This window comes from Bremia lactucae, linkage group LG10 (assembly GCF_004359215.1).
Source record: "Bremia lactucae strain SF5 linkage group LG10, whole genome shotgun sequence".
NCBI lineage: Eukaryota > Oomycota > Peronosporomycetes > Peronosporales > Peronosporaceae > Bremia > Bremia lactucae.
The window spans coordinates 2,446,618-2,465,582 of NC_090619.1; the positions used below are offsets into that span (position 1 = coordinate 2,446,618).

The following is an 18,965-nucleotide window of genomic DNA, read 5'->3' on the forward strand; positions in this document are numbered from 1 at the left end:
GATATAAAAGTCTTTAAGTAATTCTAAGTGTAGTCATTTGAAAAAAAGCAAACTGTATGAACTAGTTATGTTATAGCAGCTTACAGCTTTCCTATCGGGAACTTAGGATAGACGCGTTTATATAGATGGAGACATACGTTGTCATGCTGTTTAATGGGCTTGTTGAATACAGCCTTAAAGTCACCGTGCGTTCCAAGGGATTCTTTGATATGACCACTTAAGCCATGCTTCGTAGAAAGCTCCACCGGTTTGAACCATCGAATGTCCTCGGCCGAGTGAAACATGTATCGTACGACAGCATTCCGCTTCTTGACTTTTACTGGCGTACCCGTAAGGATCACACGCTTTAGCACCACTCGGTTCGGATTGACATTCTTCAAGGTACCAGACGCTACGAGCTGACCATCCGATTTGAATAACAGCAGCGAAGCAGGTTGAAAAGTTACAGGACCGTACACGGTTGCCACACTCCAGCCCGTATGTGGCAAGAAACGCTGAAACAAGTGCTGGTCGCTTTTTAAGCTCTGATCACTAAAGACAGGTCGGCCTTGAAATCGTCGAAAGCCACAGTGAAACGACACTTCATCCTTGGACTTAAGAGTCTCACCAGCAAACGATGACGCACGTTGGACGGAAAAATTGAGCACACTCAATCGATTCTCGTGCTTGAGCAAGGCGCCCATGACGAGCGGACCAGCTTCAAGACGAGCTTGTAACGCGGTGACAGGTACAGCCATCAGATGCAGCGTCACGTAGACACCAGACGGCACGTATCCTAATTCTCCAAATTCCTTCGGTAATGTGTCACTCAAATTAGACGACGACGCAAAAGTCGCAGCTTCGTCTACGTCTTCCATGGCCATGGACAAAGCGCGCGAACGGGAGTGTTGTGTCTTGGACTTGCGACGTAGCTGGTCTTTCATCGCACGCTCAGCGACTTTGCCACGCAAAAGGGCGAGACGCTGTACCATGGCAAAGTCTTTAAATTGAAATAGACGTGCATAGTCCGATGGAAGCGACTCTTCTGGGTCCCAGGCACTCGTACGAAGTGACTTCATGCCACGGTATCGGGCAAATCGCACTCGGGCGGGCTGATCCGTGGGGATGTCGACTTCATCCGGGAAAGTCATGTTTTCCTCGTCGTCTTGACGCTTTTGAGCCTGAACAACATCATCATCGTCCACCATAAACAAATCGTTGTCTTCATCATTCTCGTCGTCACCAGTCTTACAGAAATCCTGGTTTACAGCAGCCTCTTCTTCATCTTCGTCATCCTTCATGTCGTCCGTCTCATTGTCGCCGTCAAGCCACACAGCCTGGTAGCTTGATGCGCCTTTTACCACAGCAATGTCGTTTTCGTGCTGTTTCTTGGCTTTTGCTTCAGCATCATCGATTTCTTCTTTCGTAGGCCATGTCTGTTCGGACGCAAACGGGTTGTACTCGGCTTCAAAGCGAAGATCCTCCTGAAGCGCAGGATCAACTCTTGCGAGCACAAGCACTTCATCGTGATTACTCGCTGCTGGCACAACCGGAGGCTTGCTATTCATATCAGCGTCCATTTTTCCACACTGCACCTGACGCACAGCACCACGGGTAATACAGCTCATTTGAAACGTGCCCACATCCGTAATATGAATCAGCTGGTTCACGGATAATGGCTTGCCTCGAATGTATCCGTTCACCTGGACATCACTCAGCTGTTCTCCCTTTTCATTCTGCACCTCGGTGCCGGGCACACAAGTAGCTGTCGTCGCCAGCAGATACGATCGTGCTTCACGCCAATGAATCACCTTCGGTGATAAAGTCATGAGCACGCGTAACAGCTGCCCAGGTACTTCAGCCAGTGCCACTTTAGTATTGTCTCCCAACTCAGTGGCAAAGAACTTATGGCCTAGTTTCTTAAGCTCGGTCTGACCCTTAGCAGTGAGGGAGGCCAGTCCTTGAATAACGCCCACTGTCGTAGGCAAGCCTTGCGCACGCACAGCAGACACAATCTTGACTCCTTCCTCACTTAGTCCTCCATCTGCACCGTTGTGGACGGACAGCACAAAAACCACAATGTCGGCCACCTTAGCTGCGTCCAGGGCCACTAATAGGTTGCAACCGCAGTTTATGATACAAAGCTTTTGCTTGTGCTGGCTAAAGACGCCGATGGTGCAATTTTTGAGGCCAGTTACATCATGGTCCGGCTCCTCGACGCTTGCAGCACCTGCCAAGATGCTCTCCTGCACCTCGACCAGTTGAGCCATGTCACTGAGCGCTATTAAAGCAACAATCTTGGGTGGGCCGAGTGCCCCACCAAGTCCAAAGCGACGCTGCAAAAGCACTTCTTCACGCTTATTGTCACGCAAGTGCTTCTGACGCTGCAGACGAGCTGCTTTTTGACCCGAGAGCCGCATGCTGCCAATGCTTGATCCAGTGCTACGCACACTAGCTCGACGTCCTTCCACCTTGCCACCAGAGCGCCGAGCTAATAGCGTTTTCGACTCATGACGGCCAGTCTTATGCTTTTTATTCGACTGCTTAAGCGGCCCGGAGCGATGGTGGTGCGACGTCATGCTCGCACGATCAGTGCAGGAATGACTGGTAGCACAAAACTATAGTATTTTGCATGGCATCCGTAAATTGCATACTATTCGGAATGGTTTACATACTAAATGCTAAAAATCACTGGCAATGGCTAGCCACATTAAAGACGTCGACGTGCCGGCACGTATTGCGACCAAGTATCGCGTGGTCACGCTGGCGGAGCAGTGGAAACTCAAACCAGAGGTATGTGCCGCACTAGACAAACTCCAAATTCGGTCGTTCTTTCCTGTACAGGCCGTGGCTATTCCGAAGATCCTGGCTAATAACAACGAACGTGTGACGGACATCTGCATCTCAGCGCCGACAGGAAGTGGCAAGACGCTTACATACGTCATTCCTATCGTGCAGCGCTTACTCCCTCGTGTTGTTTGTCGAATACGTGCGTTAATTGTACTACCCAGTCGCGACCTCGCCGTCCAAGTGCACGAAATCGTACAGCAGTTCATTCAGAATACGCCTTTGAAGTGTGGGCTTGCCATTGGCCAAAGAAACTTTGCTGCAGAGCAGAGCGCCTTAGTAGGGACAGCATCAAAGGAGAAAGTATCTTCTACGATTAATGGAGGTAATAGCATAGTAGACATACTGGTAGCCACTCCAGGCCGTCTTGTGGACCATTTAGAACAGACACCAGGCTTCACATTGCAGCATTTGCAGCTCATGATAGTGGATGAAGCAGATCGACTACTCAACCAATCGTATCAAGACTGGATTCAAAAAGCCTATGCCAGTGTCTTTTACGGCCAGATACTTGACGACGAAGGACTCGCTGTCGGCGTTGGCGTCACGTGTCGTCGTCAGGACTCCATCGATCGACGCCGCATTCGGACGCCTCTCACTCGAGTGTTATTGTCAGCAACTCTTACACGTAACCCTCGAAAACTAGCAGCGATTGGCATGAGCAATGCCGAGCTGACTAAAATTGGTCGAATGGATGACCAAATGGCAGACAATGCACAGAAAAGCACTAAAGATGACTTGGAACATCCAGACAAAGACGAAGCGACTGTAGATGCAAGCAAGATGTACTCAACACCGATGAATCTTGAGGAATACTGGTTTGAATGTGACACGAGATCCAAACCACTTGTACTGCTCGAGCTACTGAGTGACTTTGCAGATTCGTTGTCAATTGTCTTTACTGCAAGTGTCAACGCAACGCATCGGTTGGCACGGTTGCTGCAATTGTACTCGTCGCATCCTGAGCGAATACGTGAATTCTCGAGTAGTCTATCTCAGAAACAGCGATCAAGTCTGGTAGCCGACTGCAAGACTGGACGGGTCGAGACTGTTGTGTGTTCCGACGCAATGGCTCGTGGGATGGATCTCGAAGAAGTCGCAAATGTTGTGAATTACGATGTGCCGTCCTTTGTAAAGACGTACATCCATCGAGTTGGTCGAACAGCTCGTGCTGGTCGTCACGGTCGCTGTGTGACGTTAGTCAAGATGGGCCAGCTGAAAGGGATGCTGCGTATGCTTAAAAAGGCCGATGTAAACAAGCTGAAGCCATATCCTCTACAACAAGAGCACATGAAGACACTTGTTCCCCGCTATACAGAAGCACTGCAGCAACTAAAAGACACTCTTGAAGCCGAAAAGACTGGCAAAATTCTTACAACGTCCATTCCTCGTAAATTCAATGTCTACTTACATGAAAGCAATACGAGTGACGACATGTTCAACGTAAAGTCGAAAGAAAAAGTCATTAGCACTGACAAGAAGCGTACGCTTGCAGTGCTAAACGCACAGCTCGAGCGAAATCTGGCCCGACGAAAGATTTTAAAGCAATGATCGACATTTTATAAGTATAAATTTTCATTGCCTAGGGCTATTTTCTTGTCTAGCTGTCATCTCTTCGACAATTCTTGGCAGTGATCATTATTTCTCCGCATTTTTCTCGCTCCTTTTGAATCTCGATTCTTTTAAGGTGATACTTGTGTCCCTTTGAACGCATGTGTTCCGTCCACTGCTTCATACCTGTAAAATCTCGTCCGCCACAGATTACGCACGTGTTTCTATGAAACTTGTATTGAAGCGTAGTTGTTTCAGCTGTGGATGGATTTAGCTGCTGCACACTTGTGTATGTCGTGATTTTTTTGTCTTTAAGAAACATTTGAGCAATTACTATTGCATGTTGAGCTACATTGGCTTCCCACTCGTCGATATTCGTACTATCAAGTTGGTAAACTGGAATATTCTTCGTAACAAACTTATTTCGAATCCACGACAGCTGACGACGGGCATACTGACGTGTAGCAACATTCAAGTGCTCCACGCATTCGCTTAATCTCGTCTTCAGTATCGTAGGGTCTGGCAAGCCGTCACCTGCCTCCAACGCATCAAAGTATGGCTGAAATTCCTTATATCCAATCGCTTGCAAGATCCCAACCGAGTTCTCGGCATCCCTGCCACCCAAATTAAATCGCGGCGGGCGATTCTTCACTAGCGCTCGAAGACTTTGAATCTCTTCCAACAAGCCAGATTGGAGCATCTTCTTTACTCTCGTTTCGAGACGCTGACTCAGTACTGGTTTACTAGCATGGACCCAAAATGCACACGCATCGAAATATGTTTCTGATTGTCGCTGTTCCTGTTCTTGCTGAACCAGCAGCTCGCTATGCGGCACACCCGTCTGGTCATACACCCGAAGACTCTGTCGTACTTTACGCACATTATTCACGTGCAGCCGAGAGGCCATGACCGAATCTACTTTCTGTAGTCGGCTATACAGAGCTTCAGGTGTCTGCTCCTCATCGTGGTTAGTGGCTGTATTCACGATCAGAACGTCGTCCAGAAGCTGCGATTTCCAGAGAATAGACTGCGTGTAATACATGGTACCTCCCACCACGATGGGTACCTTACCTTTAGCTAGAATATCTTCAATTGCTTGTAGCGCTAAACGTTTGAATTCAAGCACGTCGCATCGGGACGTAGGGTCTATAACATCGAAAAGATGGTGGGGTACACCCTGTTTCTCATCTTCCGTGATCTTGGCCGTCGCGATGTCCAATCCTCGATACATTTGCATCGCATCGGAATTCACAATTTCACCACCTACAGCCTTTGCAAGGTCGACTGAAAGCTTGGTTTTGCCTGCACCCGTAGAACCAACTACTACCAATACCTTTCGTAGAGCTGTCATGTAAAATCAGATTATTTTACTTAAGAGGTTTCTCGTCAATAAAGACCGCAAGCATAGACCATCATTCTACTGATATTCCGTTTTTCTTTTAAGTTCGCTTACTAGCCTTAGCGATCAAAAAGTCTGTAATACTCGCGAGCTTCTGCTGCTCTGCTTCTGTTAGTATTTGTGGCTCCTTAATTGCTGTAGTACTCTGCGCCTCATGTTCTGCCTTGACAGGCCTTGATACATACGCTTTCATGCCAACAGCCACCATGCTCTTGAGCTTAAAAACTCTGCCAAAAGTTTTGGACGACAAGTGCAGCACGCAGATGGGCACCCGGTGCAGTCTGCAAAGCAGCGGCAAGTGACCAAATGCTAACGATTCAGGATTGCTTGCAAATACAACAACTTGTACTTCCCGTCTGGATATTGCGCGTACCACTTGATTTACTCCTCGTACCGCGTAGCTGCACGTGGCCGGTACGTCGGCTACTTCCTTCTGCAAGCGCTCGACCACAATATCGCGGTCTTCCTTAATTAATTCCTCAAATTGCAAATATTTCCACGGACGGACAATTTCCACTATATGTCGGACCTTGCTCTTATTTTTCTTCGCCCCAAGTCGCCTATATTGCGTCGCCAAAGCTGCCTTTGCCTTCGCCATGGACTCTATATCGAAACCACTCCTAAATAGAATATCATGCAATGATTGGTCAAAATTAATTGCTATCAACACTTGACAAGTGGATGTTCAGTCCGGAAGAGCAAGTACAGAGCATGGGAAGGTTCCTTGGGACGTCATCACCTTCAGCAAGTAGTGAACGTAGCCGAAGATACGAGATGATTCCAGGTGATAATCGTGACGATGAACGTGCGCATCTACCAGCAGCTGCTGATACGTCTCCTTCGACCGAGGACGCGCCGCCAGCTAGCGCTAGAGCACTAATGCGCAGTGATAGTGAGATTGATGAAGAAATAACGCAGCCTGCAGCGCTTCATTGTCAGCAAAAAGACATAGAAAATGTGGGGAATAATACAAAGGAAGAAATTGAGACGTCCGAGATGAAGGAGGAGGACAAGAAGGTGGGTTTGAACCCGGAACCACTTGAAGACGTCGACCCCGAGGCCATACATATTCGAATTCTCGACCTCAATGGCAAATATTTTGATATTACTTGCCGTCTTGACTCGAATGTGGCATTTATCAAGCACAAGGTTTTTGAAAGCACCGAAGTAGCCATTGCATCCCAGAGACTCATTTACCGTGGCCGTGTTCTGGAGGACGAAGCCACTTTGGGTAGCTACAAGGTCGAAGATGGCCACACAATTCACCTCTTTATACGATCTGCCCCGACTCCCGATCCTGAGATTTTAAGTACGGAATTTAATACGAACGGAAGCTCCTCGGGAAGCCGAGAAGACGGCATGACAGTTGTGAATATTAACAGTGACATTGTGTCGTCGGCTGTATTCCCATCAGACTCAGCTAGACGTGTAGATCCCCTGATGCTTGACTCACCACTTGGTAATTGTGCTCGTCGTGTAAAGCTTTGGAGCTCGTTCTTGTTAATCATCTACACAATGAAAGTCATGGGTCAATTTGCTTTACTGGCGAATGACCAGCAACAGCGAGCAGCACAACAGGAACAAGAAGCGACGGGGGCAAATATTACAGGCCGGCCCGAAAATCGATACGACGAGTATCCACAGTATTTTACTCCTACGCCATTGATTGGTGGTATTGAGCTCGTAGTCCACTGCTTTGGTGTGTACGTCGGCTGTGTGGGATTTAAGGCAGCACACGATACGGACATTCGCCCTATTCGATTCTACTGTCGAGGAGTAGTGTGGCTCGCCATGTTGACAGTTATAGAGCAGATTTATACGACCGTGCAGGTTTCGGAGGCGAATATTCCATCCGACCGACTGCAATATCCATATGGAGGACAAGGTCCTACTAAGGACGATATTGTATCAGCCAATATATTTCAGACGATCATGCTCATGGCCATGTGGATCTTTGCGATTCGTCACTCGTATTTGCATCAGCAAGAGGTTATGATTTACAATCAGTCGTTTGCAATTGCTGCTATGAATGCAGCACCTCCTGTCCATTTGCCAGAAATTGTGTAAATGTTGGAATAACATTAAACGAGAATAAGTGTAAGAAAAAGGCATTAAGATGTTACCGAACCAATTTGTTTGTTAGTCATACTGGCCAATCTGCGCTAATGGCAGGTTTTAAAAATAGAGTGTTTTGTTGCAACTGCCGAGCATTCGCATTTTTTCGAAAAGGAAGCATTCAAGCATGTCGTCGACAGACAATAACGATGTTTTCGGCAAAAATATAAATTCGGACGCGATTGTAGCTATTACTTTAGCGAGAGTTGATTCAGACGATGACGAGCCAAGTTCAAACGATAATCGAGGAAAGCATGACAAGCTCATAGAAAGCTGTCAACCGCACCAAGGACCGAATTGGGAGCAGATTGGTAGTCACGAGCAGGATGAATTTTCGTCGTGGCTGAATGGTGAAGGACCACTCAAGGCTATCCGAAGCGCCACATTGAACATGTCAACCCCACTATACCATCCTTTGCCGCCGCTAACGCCGGCAGCAGTACAACTTGTCACATTTGCCAGCATCTCAGTTGACGATACAGATAATCGTGAAGGTATACTGGAGGCTTCAGACACCAATGCAAGGGGCGCTTCTCATGTTGAAGAGGAATTTTTTGATCGGATGCTTGACAATTATTTAAGTACAAACGATGAAATGCATCGGAGCAGCAGCGCTATGGCTCCGTTGCCTTCATTTTCGATTGACGATAACGATGACTTTGAGCAACTTCTACAAGGTGCAAGTGCGAGCACATATATCACATACAAACCGATTGACAACGTTTCGCTTGATGACGACGATGATCTGGAGCCCAGTACGCAGCGTGGAAATAGCAGCTTATCGTTGCAGATCAATTGTCAGGTCCAGACACCTCCTAAATGTCAAATTGGTACGAAGAAGAGCATGTTGTGATAGCAGTTTTTGTTTGCGAATGCTCATTCTTGAATGCATATGCAACTTGTTTCAGATATGGCAGCCGTGCGAATTAGATTCCTGAAAACAGGAATGCTTCCGGTAGGCTCGCGGCTTGCTCTCTGGCATCGCGCGGAGTAGGTGCGGAAATTCATATTACAAGGTCTCTATCCAATGATGCCATGTCTTATAATTGTGTTCGCTTTTAGCCTAGGGTAGAGGACACGGCTTCGATGAATGCTATCCTGACAACTCCACGCTCATTGCCGAGTCAAGTCTTGCTTCGTACAGAAGTGGAAGCGTTATGCTCACGACTATCTTCAAGTGCAGCATACTCGCGCATCCTTCGAGAAATGGAAGATAGCATGCGAGGCACACACTTGCTCTTTATTTATAATGCTGAATCCCTCTTCATTCACCTTTGTACACAGCTTGGTGTTGATTACTCGTCGGAAATGGCACTTACGTTTGCGTCATTGTTGCTTGCGAGTGGTTTTGAACCACTTTATCCTGAGATTGCCGAGATACTCTCTGCGCCATGCTGTCGATTTTTGCCGCATCTAAGCCGGAACCTGTCTCTTCATTCCTTATCGTCAAGTCAACGTCCGACACTGAAGCAATTGTTGTTGTACTATTCGCCAAGACTTGCTTCCTACTTAAGCCAACACTTTACATCGTGGCATCATACGCCCCATAAGAATTGTAATGAAAAGGGAGAATGTGGGACGATACCGGATTCTTGGCTTTCTTCTTTTTTTGAAGATATAGGAACTGGCAGCGATTCTGCTAACTTTGACTTTTTACTGAAAGTATGGGACTGCAGCTTAGTGATGGAGGCGTATGTCGCGCATGAAAATGCGCCTCTTCTTACTGTCTTTTTCATTACGCTGTACGCTGTTATCATGGCTGAAAACGCCTTGATGCGCATGCCGAGGGAGCAGCTTCGTCATAGTATGGCAGTTACTCTCTTGAATTCGTTGCTGCACGGAGAAGTGACAAAGAGCGCAAATTTTGTTCAAGACGTTCGCCAATTACTGGAGTGCACGCCACCAAGCATTTGCACAAAACTACGCAATTTTGCCATGAAGTCTTCAGAAGCTGTCGATTACAAGTCTGTTGGTGTCCAAGCAGTGAGTACTTCTTTTGGAACCAGCAGTCGTTGTGGAATGCGCAATTTGCATACAGCATCGACACGAAGTATTCATAACGACGCTTCGAGCATGACGTTCAATATGCCCATTAACTTGCTTACAAATGTTCCGGTTAATTACACGGCAGCATTGCCATCATCGACAAGTAATGCGTCGAAAAATTTCATTCAAGCTCAGCAACTCAAACATGTGCAGGCAATGGGTATAGCACCTGTCTCCGTGGCATTGGAGGCTCAGGAAATCATATCATCCGTCTTCGGAATAGAAGGGCACGAAACGGAATTTACTCGCTATTTTATTGTCGACTGTCGTAAATATGAAGATTCGCAATGTGGCCGATTCCCAAAAGCATTTCATTTCGATCCAGCCGCTAATTCTGATGCAGCTCTAGTGGATCAAGTGATCGCGGCGCTCGGTCCTTCGAAACATTCTGGAGTCCACGTATGCGTGATGGGGCAAGGGTACGCGCATATTGCTGAAGAGTTGCGCCGGTTTCAATTACAACAAGGGGTACCAGCAGCTTCGCCGTTCTCCTTAAGCGAACAATTGCACGCAAAAGACCAGATGCGTGTGCGATCTTCGAAAGAGTTCTTATTAAAGCACGGATATCCTCGTGTAAGCGTCATCAATGGAGGATATGCTGCTGCTCATGGCTTCCTGTTTCGTTCTCACGACTTAACCGTTGACTATCTTGCCGATCACAACACACTCAACTGCAAACTCTGTCAGCATGACGGAAGCATGAACGCTATTCTTCCCTCTCATTTCTCGCAAGTCGAAGGGTCTGATAAGAAGAGGGAATCTGACAATTGCCGGGACTTTGGACGATCTAAGATCTCAAAAATGAGCGATGAGTTGCCTCATACGTCGGTCGAAGGTTCCAAGTATACAGACATTGATCTCATTTCTCCAAGCGCAGACTTTAAAATTTTAGCAACTGATTCGTATTACTCGAGCGTTGCTGGGGCATTCAAGACTGGTAGCAAAACACTTCTGAACCCGACGGTGGGTGGCACAAAATGGCTTTTCAAGAAGTCTGCCGCCAGAACCGCCGAATTTGCAAACGCTGCAGCTTATATGAGTAATTTAAGCAGCAAAAATGTAACGGGAAGTATGCAGGGTGTCACCGTGGTGGACACATCATCCGAAGTACTTGAAAAGAAGACAAAGCAAGCAATGCCGAATTTGAGCAAATTTCGCAACTCATTGGCAGCAATTGGCTCTGAAAGTCTGGAAATGCTTAAGAAAGTCGAATCGGTTATGGAACACGTCGTCGAGCAAGTTTCGGTAGTGACATCTTCCTCTGCAGCTAGAATACGAGTTCCATTTCCATCCACTTCATCGCCTAGCTTGAAAGACGCAGCAGCAGTGGCTACACAATCAACATCACAGTCGCAATCAGTGAGCACAAATTCAGCCAGTGCGCTTCTAAAGTCACGAGCTGCTCTTTCACCTGACCCAGCTTACAGCACATTTTATCACGAGTCTACTGATGAATTGTTTGCAATTGATGACGACGATGATGATGGATATAATGAAGGACAGTTTGTTCAGCGCATAGAACTAAGCAATAGCCGCTCTTCGTTCATGTCGAGCTTTGCAAGCGACTCTCCAGTCGCAGCTGAATCTGTACACAACATAGTCAAGTGATGGGTCAGCATTGAGCAAAGGATAGTAGTGAGCCGCACTGATGTCGTCTTGTCTTCTTCGTGTGTTGTACGAAAAAATACACCAATTGCAGCCCTTGGCGCTACTAACTATACTTGAGAGCATGAATTTACGATGCATCGGCCTGATGTGAGACCTTTTTGTTGTGCTGGAAGATGCCACGTTTACCGAGGGCGACTTCACTTGCTGCTGCACATTGCATGAATGACTTATTTAATGAAGAATGCGCTCATGGTGACCATCGATTACATGTGGAAGTCTGGAACTGGCCAGAATTAAGAAAAATGCAATTTGAACAAACTTTAGCAGCGTGGCGAGGCTGTCGTAAGACCAAGTAGAAAGTTTACGACAAGAGCATATTTAGCCTCAGTCTTTTGGATGCACATAAAACGCAAGCGCTTTTGTGGTGATTCACGTACGACTCATCCATTATGACTTGTTGCTCTCGCCAACAGCGACTACCAATGACTGACAAGAAGCGTGCACAGGCGCCTACCATTTTGGGGTTGCATGAACATAAACACGTGGCGCGACCTTAATACCGAGCTAGAAAGATTGCTGGACGTCGTTTTTACATACTAATCCGAAGACCCTGACGATGCAGCATATCCACGCTTTGTCTCTTTTTCCTCACTTTCAGTATTCCAATAGTAAGAGCTACCAATTTAGAGTTAACTTCGACATGTTTTTAAAATTGACACAATGAGTTGCGGTCTTAGTTGTGACTTCACAAAATTGCCGGGTCACACTGGTACGATAGCAAGTTGCAGTCTGCTTGGTGACAAGTTAAATCGCTGATCCAGAAAAAGAAGAGGTAACAATATCATAGCCTAACGATACATTACGTCATGCCTTAAATCATATATAACCCTCCTTCTTCTGTCGCACCCCAATGATACGCCTTTAATTACAGAACTTTCTTCTCATACGTCAGATTGCAATAAAGGAGCTGTCACTGACCCTCGTCGCTCATGGCGATAAGAAATTCCCTCTGTACTAACAATGCTGGATATTGACGACTGTTTCGTAATGGCCGGAAGCATACTTAGTGTCGGCGATGATAGGGGTTCCGTCCCAGTAGCCTCAGCACTTTCATCGAGTAACGTTAATTGGTTACGCAGCTCCTCAATATGAGAAAGAACTACCCGCCGATGTCCTTTTTTTACTTTCATGTCGATCAAGTCATCTTCATCGATCGTAGCCACACCTCGTAGCGTATCAAATCCATCTTTTTCAAAATATTGCGCATATTCTTCCATCTTAAAGAACTTGAGCCAATTGTACACCGTCTCAATATCTAATAGCCACACCAAACAAAAAGTGTCAAATTGAAACCCCTCCTACTTATCAAGTTTTCTTTGAAGGTGACATACTTCTGCTTCGCGAAGCAAAACTATCCTCTCCTTCACCCACTGTTGTATCCAGCAACAAAGTTGATTTCTCGTCATTTGTCGAGTATTCATCGTTGCCTTCCTCCCATGCTTGCAAATAATTTGCAAGGGAGCTATGACCGGCCTCAAATGCACAGCGTGATGGGCTTTTGTTTGTCTACAGAGTACATGGTATAATTTAGAATAAGTATTTTGTCATCGATAGATTTATCAGGACATACTAAGGTCAATGAAAGAAACTCAGACGAATCTTGAGCCTTCCGAATAAGCCAATACGCACATTCCTTATTACCCCCAAGCGCAGCACTATGCAACGCATTACGGCCAAACTGTAGTCATAATCAGCAATATTAATACCTTGGCCCAACCAAAACATTAAATGATTTCAGCAATTCCTTTTACCTTATCAACATCGGTCCAAACAGTAAAATGATCGCATAAGAGCTTTAATGTCGACAAATGGCCGTATTCGGCAGCAAAATGCATTGCATTCTTACCATTCTATCGCATACAATTACAATAGTCTACTCAGCACGATAGGTCCCTATTATGATTTTTCTTAATCTAATTACCTTATCACGAATAAACCGCAAAGGGTACGCTCCATTAATATCGGCTATTATTCGCGCAATTTCTTCGTCGTCTCCCACCTCGGCTGCATGCACAAATTTCTACCCAAATATGAAATCCACTTTTGACATCAAGTATGTGACAACACCGGACACACGAAAGCCGTACCTGCGCGGTCTCGTACCAATTTTTTAAAAACTGAACACATTTTTGCTTGTGTTTGTCCTTGGCAATCTGATATGCCGTCTTGTTGTCCTATTCCGTACAGAGTGTAAGTATGTGCGTCATGTTAGTCTTACTTCCATCGAAACATACGCACATAGCTCGTAATGTGAATGTCAATGCCTTTCATACACAAGTACTGGATAACCTCCTTTCTTCCTTTAGACGCAGCCCAATGCAGACAAGTGCCTCCATACTGCATCCACATACAAAACAATCAGCTTTTTTCGGCCTATTGCTCGGAAATTTGATCCTACCTCATCAACCGCGTTAATATCAATAGGACTTAAACACTCTTCCAGTAGATACGAGACCACGTCCAAATGACCATTAATCGCGGCAGAACAATGCGCTAATCGGCCAAACTTGTCGGGCGCGTCCAGCGGCGCTCCATTCTCGACCAGATACTGAACAACCTCCAAATGTCCATAGAAAGCTGCATAGTGTAGTGCAGTTTGGTCGTCGTGGTCCATTGCGCTCCAGTCCACGGTGACTTGCTTTCCCATCCATTGTACCATCTCAAGCTGTCCGGACGCCGCTGCTCCGTGCAGCGCCGAGCAGCCGTGCTGCAGTCACCAAGAGTATCAAAGCACAAGGAGCGTCAGCCAGGTACGATAAAGTGCAAATCATAACTCTGACTCGCCTGGTTGCGGTAATTGACGTCAGCATGCAGCGCCTTCACGAGGTGTTCAACCTCAAGTAGCTTTCCGCGATTAGCCTTGCAGATAAGGACATCGCCTAGCGTGTAGTTCTCTAAAATAGGCGGGGCATTCGCGCTAAGCGGCAACTGTACTACGCGATTCATTAAACCAATACGTCGCGCTCGGTCAAACCTGATCAAAGTAAGGGGCAAAGGAGCCGTGCGACATGACGGTTGTCCAACCCTTATAAAAGATTGTGCTACATTTATGGTACATCAGCTACTTCAACGTACTCATCAACACGCATGGTCTCCAACTCTTGTCTCCACGTACGAGAGTTCTTTGGGCCAATATGCGCCTTCACGACGCCTACATAACTTCTATCACTGAAATTTTTAGGTTTCAAATTTAGGGATCTCTTTTGAAGCTTCTCATCATGCCTATCATTTCAATGTGATGCGTTCATACTACTAACCGTCGAAGAATTCCGATATGTATTTTTGTTTTTTTTCGATCTGCTCCTGATTAAATTTCGCGCAGAATTCGAATATCATGCGGGATATTGTACCAATGGCATCTTGGTTACGATTATCACATATTGGCAGCATTTGGTTTGCACGAGCCTGGCGTCTGGACTTTATCAGTACATGTCCAGATACATAAGTTTATTAAGTAGATAGGTACATTATCCTCTAAAGTCGCAAAGAATTACACTTACCACAACCTCGCATTGCTAAGTACGTTTGGTTACAACAAGAAGGAACCAACTTGAGGAAGCAATAAGTCGGAGTGTAGTGACCAAAGAGAACTGCAGCTATTATGTCCATTTACTACTGTGTCGTGGCCAATAGCTACTGCTCATTGGCTGAGCATAGCAATGGTGGCGACAAGAGGATGAACGAGTTTGCACAGAAGCTTCTCAAGAAGCTTAACTTGGCCGAGGACGCGGTCGAAGCTATGGAATTCGAGGGGAAGACGTACAGTTACCGCGTTGACAATGAAGTGGCCTACGTTTGCGTCACAAATGCAGCATTCGGCAAGAGGTTCGCTTGTTAATGATACTATGTTATGATAATAGACGTCTAATGGACTTAATGGCAGCTCCGCGGCACTTTTTTTAAAGTATATTAATCAGCTTTTCGACCACCAGTTCGGTATTCGAGGCAAGGCAACAAAACTTAAGTTGGACATGAATCGGGACTTTGCACCGACACTTAAGAAGCAAATGGTCGGCTCTTAACCCCATTGAGATACATGGAGATGCCATTCTTACGGTGGCGTAAAATGTAGGAAACGTTTTCATCGGATCAGGGGGCTGAGAAGCTGCAAGTGCTTAAGAAGGACCTTGACCATGTTAGAAATAGTGTGCAAGTTAATATCAGTGAGCTTATGTCGCTAGTGGATGAGAAGCCAAGGTTTTTGCGTCTAAATTTGACGTTAATCTGAACAGACAAAGTGCTGGAAAGGGGCGATAAAATTGAATTGCTTGTGGACAAGACGGACCAGCTTAAGTACGTCGATGCTTGATATATTAGATGGTGCGAGGCTGTGTACTGACTCGAATAATATGCAGCTCTCAGTCTGCCGCATTTGCCAAATCTAGCACGACACTACGCCGTCACATGTGGTGGGAAAATGTGAAGATGAATATTGCGATTGGAGCAATAGTTGCGGTCTGTGTGCTAGCCAATTTTATACATTCAATGACGTGAACTCACTTTTACGTTTGCGTTGGTTTTACCTCAGCTATTTCTGATACTTGTGTTTCTTTATATCAAGGCGAAAGTGGCTTGAAACCATTACATGAACAGGTTAGTAGTGATACATGCGCATGAGATGATAATGTAATAGCTAGTGCAGCATACAGCTCGACCAAATTGACTGATCAAATCGTCATTCGATTTTAGACCTTGAGCTATGTGTATAAATGGTGCAGGATAGCTCCGAATTAATAATTTTAAAGTATGTACTTATAATCACGGTTTCAAGTGGATACTCAATTGGTAGTCCAATATGTTAAATGATATTTTTTAAATCGCAGTTGCTGTGTTCCACCACATCGAAATACAATACACGTGAAAAATTAATGTGGCGATATGCTTGGATAATAATTTACAGCCAATCACTGGTCTTGTGGCAGCACATGACACTCTTAAATTAAGTTTAATGGAGGTACTTAGCACGACATCCATTAGCGACAAGGTGGCAGCCAGGCTGATCAAGAAGTTCATATCTAGCAAGGAAGAAGAGGATAACACTGATCTTATGGTACGCTCTTAAATTGCTGGACGAAGAAATTCTTCCTGACTTTAGTTTGTTGTGATGAAGATGAATGATGAGGTTAAATTTCAGTTGGCACAGGTTCTGGCATACCTAGAAGGCATAAAGCCTCACATACTGCATGCGGACTACGAGCACATACAATATTAGGTCTATCAATTTCACAGCTATGCTGCAGCTTTCCTTTTTGTTCTTTTGTCTTGACATTTCAGGCACTCACTATATGTGTGCAGTACTGTTGAGTAATGTATGGCATATGACTTACTGTATGATAGAATTATGACGCAGTCAATATTATCGAGACATAAGTAGATTATTAAATATAGAGGATGGTCACTAGCAGAATACGAGTCAGACAAATAGAGGTGCCTTTGCGGCACGGAATATTGGAGAACACAGTCCAGGACGTTGTTCCCAGCTGTTCATTCACAGCCTGTTGAGCGAACGCTTCACGCTCTAATATTAGTAAATGCCGGAAATTTTAATCAATGCATTAATCAATAGAACAACTGTAATGGGAAGTATCGTTACATGAAATTAACACTTAAAAGTAAGGTTAATTAATATTTTATCTAAAAGGTAGATAATATTTGGAGATTATTACTTTACATAGTAATATTCTCAAAGCTTATCAGCTTAGCAACGATGCACAAGCTTTTGTCCCGAGCCGATGAATTTAATGCCGAAGCCGAAACTTCGAGCTCCTCCGCGAAGAATTCGAAGCATGAGTGGAAGTAGCAGCAATACTAGCTCGATCATCATAAACGCCGCTTGTCCAATGGCCCTCGCCCCACTAGCAACATGGGTATCGTCGTGCATTAGTAGATAGATATAGGCCATTATATCTACCTGCTCCGCCGTCCAGTCAGCACCGGACGCGCGCAAAGAGAGAGACAGATGAGACTTTATTACATGTTTTGTATTAGTTTATATTTGAGTTAGTATCAAATAGATAGAAGCAGAAGAACTTAATTATATTAAATACAGCTCTACTTTTAACCCTCTTTAAAGCAAGTGTTTTAAAGAGAGTCTTCCTCTGCACGTACTAGTGTACGTATAGTGACGTGAGGCACCACTCGCACTAAAGCCGTGCGAAGTGGACTTGTACTAAAGCAGTACAAGTCGGCAGTGCCCCGTTTCAACAACCGGATCGAGAGGGAGAAAGGAAAAGATCGCGTACGATACAAAAATGCACACACCTTCAAGCCCAGTGAAAAAAAACGGTGTGACCGTCTTCTCTCACGTGGAGTGAGGTAGTTGGTGGCCGCCTAAGCGACCTCACTCAACGAACTAGGATTCTTAGGACAAGTGTCGTCACGGAATCGGTTACCCGGCCTCACGTGCGATAAGAAAAAGTTTTCAGACTGATTTATATTTAATCGAATTCAATATAAAACCTTTTAACCAATCAAAAGATGCCATCTCTGTAGATGTGCACCCCTATATTTCGAGCGTGTTATTCTGAATACCTCGGATCTCGGATGACGCAAGCCGTCATTCCTTCCACTGTGAATGCACCTATGTGCATCACATACATAAGGGTATTAAATAGATAGAAGCAGAAGAACTTAATTATATTAAATCCAGCTTTACTTTTAACCCTCTTTAAAGCAATTGTTTTAAAGAGAGTGTTCCTCTGCACGTACTAGTGTACGTGAAGTGACGTGAAGCACCACTTGCACTGAAGCCGTGCGAAGTGGACTTGTACTGAAGCAGTACAAGTCAGCAGTGCCCCGTTTCAACAACCGGATCGAGGGGGAGAAAGGAAAAAATCGCGTAAGATACGAAAATGCACACACTTTCACTTTCAAGCCCAGTGAAAAAAACGATGTGACCGTCTTCTCTCACGTGCAGTGAGGTAGTTGGTGGCCGCCTAAGCGACCTCACTCAACGAAGTAAGAACCTAAGGACAAGTGTCGTCACGGAAGCGGTTACCGGCCTCATGTGCGTTAAGAAATAGTTTTCAGACTGATTTATATTTTATCGAATTTAATATAAAACCTTTTAACCAATCAACAGAAGCAATCTCTGTAGATGTGCACCCCTATATTACCGAGCGTGTTATTCTGAATACCTCGGATCTCGGATGACGCAAGCCGTCATCCCTTTCACTGTGAATGCACCTATGTGCATCACATGCATAAGGGTGGGTCACTGTGTAGACTACCAAGTGGCAGGTGTAATGAAGTAATTGACTATCCTGTTAAGCAAACAAAGTGTACTTAATGGGCGTGTAACACAGGGCAACTTTACCCCGTTACACCACCTCCTCTTTTAGAGCGAATTTTACAATCTGTA

General features: G+C 45.4%; 8 protein-coding genes across 8 annotated transcripts; 4 read left to right on the top strand and 4 right to left on the bottom strand.

Annotated features, from left to right (window-relative positions):
- Window positions 1-80: 80 nt before the first annotated feature.
- On the bottom strand, window positions 81-2,558 carry CCR75_000237 (uncharacterized protein; the record flags this gene model as incomplete). The annotated part of the gene is made up of 1 exon (XM_067958345.1): window positions 81-2,558. The coding sequence occupies one exon, from the start codon at window positions 2,556-2,558 to the stop codon at window positions 81-83; it is 2,478 nt and encodes an 825-aa protein (XP_067814660.1).
- A 118-nt stretch (window positions 2,559-2,676) lies between these two features.
- Window positions 2,677-4,377, top strand: CCR75_000238 (uncharacterized protein; the record flags this gene model as incomplete). The annotated part of the gene is made up of 1 exon (XM_067958346.1): window positions 2,677-4,377. The coding sequence occupies one exon, from the start codon at window positions 2,677-2,679 to the stop codon at window positions 4,375-4,377; it is 1,701 nt and encodes a 566-aa protein (XP_067814451.1).
- Window positions 4,378-4,426: 49 nt separating this feature from the next.
- Window positions 4,427-5,728, bottom strand: CCR75_000239 (uncharacterized protein; the record flags this gene model as incomplete). Its single annotated transcript, XM_067958347.1, has 1 exon — window positions 4,427-5,728. One exon carries the CDS (start codon window positions 5,726-5,728, stop codon window positions 4,427-4,429), a length of 1,302 nt encoding a protein of 433 aa, XP_067814664.1.
- Window positions 5,729-5,816: 88 nt separating this feature from the next.
- Window positions 5,817-6,374, bottom strand: CCR75_000240 (uncharacterized protein; the record flags this gene model as incomplete). The annotated part of the gene is made up of 1 exon (XM_067958348.1): window positions 5,817-6,374. One exon carries the CDS (start codon window positions 6,372-6,374, stop codon window positions 5,817-5,819), a length of 558 nt encoding a protein of 185 aa, XP_067814272.1.
- Window positions 6,375-6,457: 83 nt separating this feature from the next.
- Window positions 6,458-7,843, top strand: CCR75_000241 (uncharacterized protein; the record flags this gene model as incomplete). Its single annotated transcript, XM_067958349.1, has 1 exon — window positions 6,458-7,843. The coding sequence occupies one exon, from the start codon at window positions 6,458-6,460 to the stop codon at window positions 7,841-7,843; it is 1,386 nt and encodes a 461-aa protein (XP_067814271.1).
- CCR75_000242 (uncharacterized protein) lies at window positions 6,505-14,995 on the bottom strand (the record flags this gene model as incomplete). The annotated part of the gene is made up of 11 exons (XM_067958350.1): window positions 6,505-12,860; window positions 12,937-13,111; window positions 13,176-13,283; window positions 13,357-13,455; window positions 13,527-13,625; window positions 13,693-13,779; window positions 13,844-13,942; window positions 14,004-14,312; window positions 14,408-14,630; window positions 14,681-14,756; window positions 14,863-14,995. 11 exons carry the CDS (start codon window positions 14,993-14,995, stop codon window positions 12,487-12,489), a joined length of 1,782 nt encoding a protein of 593 aa, XP_067814386.1. The 3' UTR covers window positions 6,505-12,486.
- CCR75_000243 (uncharacterized protein) lies at window positions 8,019-11,545 on the top strand (the record flags this gene model as incomplete). The annotated part of the gene is made up of 3 exons (XM_067958351.1): window positions 8,019-8,721; window positions 8,800-8,881; window positions 8,959-11,545. 3 exons carry the CDS (start codon window positions 8,019-8,021, stop codon window positions 11,543-11,545), a joined length of 3,372 nt encoding a protein of 1,123 aa, XP_067814384.1.
- A 211-nt stretch (window positions 14,996-15,206) lies between the features above and the next one.
- Window positions 15,207-17,057, top strand: CCR75_000244 (uncharacterized protein; the record flags this gene model as incomplete). Its single annotated transcript, XM_067958352.1, has 7 exons — window positions 15,207-15,398; window positions 15,466-15,615; window positions 15,678-15,768; window positions 15,838-15,898; window positions 15,961-16,060; window positions 16,506-16,655; window positions 16,716-17,057. The coding sequence occupies 7 exons, from the start codon at window positions 15,207-15,209 to the stop codon at window positions 16,815-16,817; spliced, it is 846 nt and encodes a 281-aa protein (XP_067814391.1). The 3' UTR covers window positions 16,818-17,057.
- Between the last annotated feature and the right edge of the window lie 1,908 nt (window positions 17,058-18,965).